We start from the raw sequence: 9661 nt of genomic DNA, 5'->3' as shown, positions 1-9661 counted from the left end.
CTTAATGTAAAATAGTAAAAAAAAACCTCTCTCCAAAAGAGTGAGAAGAGTGAAAATCACTCCAAAAAAGTGAAAAACACTCTTAAAAGAGTCAAACCACTTCAGGGTATGATATAAGGGACATTACTCTTTTTCGAGTAATGTCCCTTAATATAATCATACCCTGAAAGAGTTAGGAGTTATTTTCACTCTTTTATGAGTGATTATCACTCTTTTACATTAATTCATACTCAGGTACTTTATAGGAATAGTATACGAGGCGAAAGTTATATTTACCTTAAAGGCAAAAAGGCAAATCAGTAAGTATTCATTATGTTCACCCCCTACTAAAAATGAAACCGGGAAAATCGGAATGTCTTGGAATGAAACTCGTGTATGGATGTGCGATAGTGAAAAAATGTTACCAAAAGTCACTACTCAGCAGAGATATACATTCATAAATATAAGTACTTCGAAATATTTATTAATATTCAAAAAACATTTGTGAATACTTGATGCAATGTTGACAAAATATTTTGCAAAATGTTTGCCCAAAATATTTTTCAACAACGTTTTAAAAACGTATGATCACCTTAAAGTTTATATAACCCAACATTTAAATGTTATTAAGACGTTTTGAATAGACGTTTTAAGAACATTTTTGTGTTTGCTGGGGGGCTATTCAAGGAAACATTTTTCTCAAAATCACACTGGTAACACAAATTATGTATTATTATAGGGGCACGGAATCCAATGACTTCACTGAAATTTCAGTGATTCAAGGCAAGTGGTTCATTATATATGTTAAGAAATGTTAAGAAATAAGGTAAATTCTCTTTTCTTATCATAAATAACGTACCGCTTGTCTTGAGTCACTGAAATTCTAGTGTAGTAATTGGATAATATTGCCTCTATAATATTCAAGGACAGCGGGGGGGGGGATTTGGTCATTTTTGGACAAAAAAGGCATAAAAACCTCTATTTTATCGCTCGCCACGCTCGCAAATGGGACTTTTTGGGTAAAAAAGGGGACTTTTTGGGCCTTTGGCATGCCCTGGCTACATGCCTGATTGCATTTACACTGAAGGCGGCATAACTGATCGGGGAAGTTGAACTTAAAGATCCGGAAGACAGACGGTTGCCTGCATTTCGAAATTGGGAGCTATTTACAAAAAATAGTATAATGATATTAGTGAATATTGTATGCTCTATGATGGCTTTTGAATTTACATTGCAATGCCAAAAAATGGCACTGTCGAAATTCCATCAGCATTGCACCATATATAGAAACCACGATGTCAAACACGTTGACACGCATTCTTTGATACATACCAAAATAACGAAATGTTGAAAGTTGGCTATTGTTACTTCATGTTGATAATTGCAGGTTCATTTTAGCATTCTAGCTAAGATTCACCATTTAGGCGGTTTATTCCGTTTTTATTATGTGATAGCATGTAAACAATTTCTGACACAGTTAAGCAAACTTAGTCATGAGTACGTCGAAGGTGATGCAGGCGTTGCAGGAGTATCATGTAGCACAATGTATAAACTATTAAAGTATAAGCGATATAATACACATAGTTGAATTACTTGGTAAAGCAAAGTCTTATAATACTGATCGAGGATTTCAGATATTTCCCCATTCAAGGTAGAGCGGTAAAGCGTTAGAATAATTGAGATAGCTTGAAAGTCCCCTATGAAATAAACTAAAGTTCTGCTTATTGTCTCGATTACTAGTACGAGAGCTTGGGGAGCTGACCCTGGCTGCGATGGTTGATTGTAGTATGTATAGCATATGCGCTTCTTAGCGGCAAGTCTCTAGTTTTTATGGTTGTTTGGGGCCAGTAAAGTGTGCTGAAGCTTCTTAGTAAATCATGTATGTAGCGCATCGTAAATCACTGCTGTTTGTGTTCTGTGATGGTTCCACGAGATGTAATCTTGCACTTTGTTATTCACCATGACTTTAGGGGTCTTGATGTTCATGTTCATATAAGTTCTGTGTTTCTCCTTTCTTCAATCAATTCTCGGATCATCGAGTGAGGTTTATGACTAAGAAGTAGGGTGTCATCTGCGAACCTGAGATGAGTAAACTTATTCTCTCAGAATGTTTATCATTAATTATATATTTTTAGCAATTTCAAAGGCAAGAATTGCAGCGTGGAAGCGATAAAATTCCATCATGGGATACATGACTAAAACTATCAGCTGTGTAGTCATGTCTCCAAATACTTGAGACATCGCCGGCAGAAGTGAATCCGGTGAATTCGCAGCCCAATCATTACTCAAACTAGATTGAGCCCACGAGGCCACATTCAGTGCCCCGTTATAGACTAAACCATAGCGTTCAAAGTTGGACATTGTCATTCCACATCTCTGAAGACGACTCCGTGCAATTAGATAATAGACCTCAAGCAAACTGTACACAACAACTGCAAGAGCAAAAAGTAACAGAAAAGCAAGTTCTTCTGTTTCAGATGGCTGTGACGACGTCTCGAATGATGTCAAAAGAGCAAGGGGAGTGAAGAAACGCAAAAACCAATAAATATAATTCGCGATATTTGTGGTAATCAGAAACAATTCGGAACAGGTAAGCGACGATATCGTCAAGCGTATTTTTAGTAGTTTCATGGTCTTGTAGGTGGGTATGAAGAATAGAGCCATAGGGATATGAAGTACTAGGTGAACGCTATATTCCAGATGTATACATTTGCATTCCCCCACGTTTTAAAGTGACCACTTAATATGATGAACATTGCGATGTATGTAACACAAATAAGTAAGGATCCAGCTATGACAAAACTAATAGCACGTTTGTTAACGAGAATCTTCTTAACATCAGGCTTTTCATCTTTCTCTGGAATCTGATCATTGACGTCTCCATCAAGTAGGGAACTATTATTGTCAACACTGATGAAGTGCTTGGAATTTGGGTGATTGCTCTTATCCATTGTGCCATACAGGTTGAATAGAATACCTAAACAGATTATGAGAAACTCACCAAAGAATGGCTTGAGAAGACTTCCTAAGTCTTCAAGCAACACAAGGACAACGTCGTTGGTGGAGGCATTTCCGTTTGTTGAAGGGACCAAAGTTGTCGATTTGTTAGAGCAGTCTTCAGTAAAGCGATATATTGGGAAGAGTGTTAGAGTAAACCAAACCCAGAGTTCTCCTGTGATCATCAACGCTATGAAAATATGGAACATAGCGCATCCTTGTACCGCGACACCTTTAAACTTGGTGTAAAACACGATCTGTACAGCCAAGGAGACTATGTATGCTGCATCAAGTAATGTGGCAAAAATACCAAAAAAACTGCTTAGAAATGGGTCTCCCGGTGTAAGATGAGTATAAAGAGTTCTGATTGATTGACAAAGCAGGTACATAATACTACCAATGCCAAAACCTACGACTGCATACGAAACACTTTGTCGATGAGAATGTGAACGTTTCTTAACTTCTTCGATGGTGTCCTGTTTCTCGTCAGAAAAATCTACATTATCTGAAAGACTAGTGGTAGGATTTGAAACTCGAATGCGTCCCTCTTGGATCCAACGTTTCCTCTTAAACAAACCAAATGTACAAAACGCTGTAGCCATACCAACATAGACTCCCTTTAACACGTAAGATATGTTATAGATATGGTAGACAAACCGTTGTGAGTGATGTGTGCACGATACCATGATAGGGAGAAGAGCGACAGCAGCACCACAGCTTCCTAGGAGGAATATGATCATCAGGGATGCATTGTAACTTTCGTAATTTTCATCAGTGCTGTTCTCTGGTTCGTCTTGATGGCCATCACGTGGAGTGTAATGCGTGCTATTGTTGGGACGTCGTCTTGGATGTGGCGATTTGCTACTAGATGATTGCGTCAAAAGCGGAACAGTCTCGTCGTCAGTCTGTAATTCAAAGAAATCAAGCGGACATTAAACCTGTATAACGCGAGGAGTTATGAACAGAGACGAGGGGGTCTACAATCTGAGTCACGTGTTTGATCCACTGTTGGAGACTTGTAGCAAGACTAACCTAGCTACCGGAAGTGATATAACTTCCCGCCAGTCATCAGCTGTTGGATCATCACAACAACACCAAGCTTCGAGAAAGTCAGTGGTGCACTGACGAAACTGTCAGCAAGAAATGTAAGTTTCTTCAACTGGTTTTGACAAACAAAAAATCTTTTCATTCGACAAGCATTGCTCGGCTGTAAACATGTTAAATGACCTTGTATTTTGTTGCCCTGCTCCTTGAGGTATTAGATGTCAGAAACGTAGCTTGAGTCATTTGATTGAGATTGAGGATTGGCCTTTTTAATTCAATGGAATTTTTCAAAATGTTTGCATCGATTTGGGCGGTAATCACGAACTACTGTGCCCCTTAAGACGCTGCATCACTGCGACATCCAGTAGTATGGTAAAGTTTTGTGATGTTCAGGCAGCTTAGGATTGTTGATTACCGAATCTATATGACACGTTATCTTATTTAAAGAAGAGACAAGAGGCTTTCTAAATGGAAACAATTATACCCAAAAGAATTTCAATAACTCTTCCTCATCATGATACAGGCTGTGTCAAAATGATTATTTTCCGACTGTTTGTAATTTTTGTGAATTTTCTAAAAATGTTCCCTAAATTTGTTGGCAATTTTTTAAATTCAAATTGCTAAGAATGCAAGGTTTAATAAGAATATTATCTTATGAGAATAACATTATTTGTGATGAAATTGTACGCTTTTAAAGAAAGGTCTTCCTGGCTTGGAGGCAGATCCCCTAGTACTAGGGACGTGGGTTGACTGGGAAATGTGTAAAAGTAAGGTATTCTTTTAATCAAATGACCAAGAATCAACAAGTATTTATTTTGAACATGTTTATAACCCTCGTACTATGTTTCAGGATATGGTTTGAACAAATTAAGACAAAATAAGTACACAAATTTCCATTTTGCTTTGCACAGTGTAAGCACTCGTGTAATAAATCGTGAAATCGGTAAACGAATTAGTTTGAGCTGTGAGTACAATTCGCGGTAACATCTCCAAAATGCATCATAGCTCATGTCATGGTAATAGTATTCATGCTTTTCACAGTTTTTTCGTGGAGTACATCTTTGTCGTGTGTCTTTCCCGCCCGACCAGTCCAAAGTACAGGGAATAAAAACAAACAAACAAACAACGGTAATGGTATATGGAAAATAACAAGTTTTTAAAAACTCACCTCAATATGTTTTGCTATTATTTCCATGTCACCCATTATGGTCTGTCGGTGTGTTTCATAGAGCTGTGTGATCTTCTGGCAGATTATCTAAGATTTATCAAGTCACAGCACCAAATTCAATTGATCCAGGTTGAGACAACTGTGTGTTATGGTGTTGGAATATGACTTAAAAGCTATTCTGCACATAGCACGTAGATGCTGATATCTGTTCCAGGAATTTAGAGATGTCACATAACTATCTCTCTGTTCTGTGTTGTACACTTGTTATCACTATTAATTAATAGAATCTAAATTCAAGTAACTATATCACAATCATCGTACCTTAAGTCAAGCGCTTGCTAGGTAATTGTGAATCCACGATGTATTTAAGGTATACTTATCATATCCCCGTACTTATCATAACTTTAGATTTCGTAATGCAACTGAAACTGCTCATTCCGATATGTTATCTTGTATCCATCATATACCTTGATATTCGATCCGATTATGCCGATACTACATGTAATCGGTATGATTAGATCAAGGGATATAGATATATATCTATATACATTCAATTTCATTTTGGTTTTAAATTTGGTTCCGATACTCGAAATGAAACGGGGAAACCCGAAATATTTTGGAATGAAACACGTACATATAAATGCAAAGATATATGTAGCTAGTGCACGGAAAAGTTTCAATATTACATGCGAAATCAGATTGGATGATACAACGCTTAGGTTATTGTCATAATGGCTATAATACAATTGTTCACAATATCTCATTAAGATCCCACTACTTGTGTAATTCACACTCAGAATGTAAAGCAGACAAAATAAGTTCGGTTTCTGTTTGTCATTATAATTCTGGTAAAGTCACCAGATCAGAAAGCAGCTCGGCGACCAGTGTTTCCTAAAAATATAAAAGCTAATTTTGTTTTAGTCCTGCAGATAGCATGTAACCAATTTCTGACACGATCAATTAAATATCATCGTATCATTGGCAAGCTAATATTATGAGGACAATGAAAATGACCCCTTTTGTGAGAAAATAAGTCGTTTAAAATTGATATTCCGCAAAAACCAACTGTAATCCGTGAGTTCCTTCGAACGAGACAGATTTGACCTAAAAAGTACAGTCAAGTATCAAGTATTACAAATTTAATGTTTTTTACACATATGGATAAAATCAGGCCGCTTTATTATATATTAGTAAACTGTGATATTACAATAATATGTATATCAACTTGATGAGAAATACTTGGACTAAAAATAAATCAGAAGAGTCTTTTAAACAGACACAGTTCACGAACCAGGTGAATAGTAATTTGTTCTAACTTTCCATTTTCATATCTAACCTACTCTGCACTAATCTTACAATAAATTACTGATTTCAGGCATAATGATACCTACATCCTGACTCTGGCTTCTATAACTCTCCAGCATGACACTCATTGAAACACAAGCTTTCAAATCATAGGCCTATTTAATTATACCATGTAAATATATAAACCTTTGCCCAATAATTATTAGGGTTCCAAATAAGATAAACAAACATTACTGGGTAGATATTAACAGGAACTAAATTTCGTCAGGTGGCAGTAATTGAGTAAATCGGCTGTATCAAAATATCCAGTGTATTTTTCCTATATGCTTGGCCTTATCACTAAGTAAGTAATAGCATTGACCTTACCATGTGATGGCTCAATCCAATCATGTGATGGCTCATTCCAATAGTAAACATGCTTAGAAAAAAGGCAAAAAAATAGTCCTAGCTGCCACTATCTCAATGCCAGATTAGATGGGCTAAAAAGTCCTTGTCATGTGGGGCAGGATTAGATAAAGGGATACAAACCTGGGTAAGAGACATTAGGAATTATTTCCTAGCCTCCTAACCACGGGGTTGAAGGACTACAATAGCTATTCAAGACACAATGTATCTAAGGATAAACTGTGAGATATGGGTTCAAAAGGGGAAAATGTTCACTCGTTGAACAAAAAAAATATTTTAGATCAATTTCAATGTACGATCAGAAGTAGAGCATGACATATCAATATTGTATTTATGATGTAAATAACAAATTTCCATGGCCCGGGAACTAACTTTTTGTTGTGCCTTCCCAATTTATCGTGTTGAAGGTCGCGCTTTACATACATCAATGAATATCAAAAGAGTTCTCTGAGTGCTCATGTGTATGTAATGCTCGAGAACATAATTATAGTCTCCTACACAGCATGTTTGGTTACGCGTAACCAAACTGGCTTCGGAGGAGACTACTGTTCATATAATGTACGTCAGCAGTCTGCTTTTTTCAGGAGAAATACGAATAAAAAATTGCAACTTGTAATGTAATAATTCTTCTCTTCGAATGAAGTTATACTTGATTTTGCAATAGATATGCCATTTAAAATAAGTCGAGTGCACGCTAAGTCGAGTGTGGAAAACGGTGCAAGGAAAGGGGGGAAAAGTTTTGATTGCCTATGATTTGGTTAATCTGTCCATGTTCAGTCCATATAAGCCCTTCATGCTTAAACATTGCCCTTTACCACAGTGGAATTGTAATAGTCAAAAGGCATATTTCAGTTAGTTTGTTTGTTTTTTATTTTTTTTGGGTAATGTTTGTTAAATCACCTTTGGATGTTGTACAATACTATACTGGCGAACCTTTACTTGCAAAAGCAACTAAAACAGTTATAATTTAACCCTATCAGCGAGTTGAAGTATTTTTTGGAATTGTCAAATAAAATGACATACCTCTGTACTTGTATACGTAAAACGGCATACAATGTATTATGACCTTTGTATTCAAATGCTGATGTAACTGCAAAGATGTGAAAGTAATCACAACTAGGCAACAACAATGGAATACAGTACTAAATACATACAAAGTGTGTTCCGTTCAAAGAAAAACTAATTTCAAAATCATTTTTCTCTTATGCATACCATTATCACTTTCTGAAGCGTGATGCAACTAACTACGAAGTACAAAAAGTACATTCTGTCTATTCATTTCAGACAATGCAAAGACACGGAAATGCTACAAAGTTGCTTTTGCTTTTTGTTTCTGTTTGTGTTGCAATGCCCAAACAATTATTTTACACCATCTCCCGACACACCCCAATTAATATTTAGCCTGTGCGGTTTTTGCAGATTCCGCCCAGACCAGTCGTGAAATTTTGCGAAAAATATTCCACACTAAATGTCGAGTCTGTAGTTAAACAGTTGTCAGGCAGGTTGCCAAGCTTGTTGTACAAGTCAAAATTGCTTTAATTTTCACAGATAGTAAGGAGTTTCGGTCAGACTACACTCTGTATAATGCTGCTGTTGCCATGGAGCTATTATATTAGTGGAGGGGCAATAGATTACGTAACGCATTGTTCCATTGTGGCGATTTGATTTTCCGACAAGCTATTCATCGAGAGGTACCTTTTGTTCAGGACTAAAGGGTTCCGCCATTAAATCGGTAACTAACCTGACAGCGTGTTAGGTACCTTTTGTTCTCATACAGCCCACGGGTGTGACTGAGTCTTCGCCAGCACATAAAAGGCCCGGTCACACTATGACGGACGATAAGCAACGAAAGGTGACGAACGTGAAAATCACAAAATGTTGACGGCAAAGCGACGTCAAAAAGAGGAAAAACAAGATTCGCTGACGAGTGGGAACGACCTTCAGCGACAACACGACGGCAAGGGACGAAAGGCTGCGACAGGAAACGGAGACTTGCGACCAAAACCGGACGTTGTCTGGGCAGCGAGTGACGATGTCTCGACGGAGCCCGACAACAAGCAACGAGGTCGGACGGCTGGCAGCGGATTTGCTTGCGGCAAGGAACGGCAGCTGACGGTGGATTGCGGCGATGATGACGTGACTCAGCGGCCGACATCAAAGCATAATGTGTGTGAGAGTCGTATAGTCCACTTTGGCGTTTCCACTCTTCACAACGTTCTGATCATCCACTCAATGATAATCAAAAATATTAACATCAATATCAACAATAATCAAAAATATTAAAATCAATATAAGTAATATCCAAACTATAAATATCTATATCAATAATAATCAAAAATATTAACATCAATATCAATAATAATCAAAATATTACACATATCAATAATAATAAAAAATAGTAAAATCAATATCAATTACAATTAGTGTAGCTCTGACTTCCTGTTCTCTGTTAACAAGGGGCAGTCTTCAGTGAACGGCTCTTTTCAGAGTCATCAGTAGGCAAGGGCGGTCTACATGTCTCATTCTTAGGTACTTTGTCCTGAAGAAGTCAGAGCTACTCCTGACGAAAGCCTGACAGTTCTAAACTTGTCCGACGGCAACCCGCTAAAACCCCACTAATTGTTATGAATTCCCGTCGTAAAAGCGTATCCCCACAATCAATATCAATAATTATAAAAAATATTACAAAAATCAATAATAATATAAAAAAAATAATATAAATATCAACAATAATCAAAAATATTAATATAAATATATCAATAA

The 9661-nt window shown here is 37.0% G+C and overlaps 1 protein-coding gene across 1 annotated transcript; it reads right to left on the bottom strand.

The window, feature by feature from the left end:
• Positions 1-594: 594 nt before the first annotated feature.
• LOC140143658 (uncharacterized) lies at positions 595-5443 on the bottom strand. Its single transcript, XM_072165475.1, has 2 exons — positions 5189-5443; positions 595-3881 (listed from the first exon to the last, which is right to left on the bottom strand). The coding sequence occupies exons 1-2, from the start codon at positions 5222-5224 to the stop codon at positions 2658-2660; spliced, it is 1260 nt and encodes a 419-aa protein (XP_072021576.1). The 5' UTR covers positions 5225-5443; the 3' UTR covers positions 595-2657.
• Between the last annotated feature and the right edge of the window lie 4218 nt (positions 5444-9661).

Source organism: Amphiura filiformis, unplaced genomic scaffold, assembly GCF_039555335.1.
Source record: "Amphiura filiformis unplaced genomic scaffold, Afil_fr2py scaffold_25, whole genome shotgun sequence".
Classification (NCBI taxonomy): domain Eukaryota; kingdom Metazoa; phylum Echinodermata; class Ophiuroidea; order Amphilepidida; family Amphiuridae; genus Amphiura; species Amphiura filiformis.
Note: the sequence above shows the minus strand (reverse complement) of the source record. Positions and strands in the feature narration are given on the sequence as shown.

Bases quoted from the DNA above. Each gene is read 5' to 3' on its own strand.
- LOC140143658 (XM_072165475.1), bottom strand. From the start codon at position 5,224: ATGGGTGACATGGAAATAATAGCAAAACATATTGAG. The intron at 3,882-5,188 runs GTGAGTTTTTAA...TTTGAATTACAG, and splicing joins TAATAGCAAAACATATTGAG to ACTGACGACGAGACTGTTCC.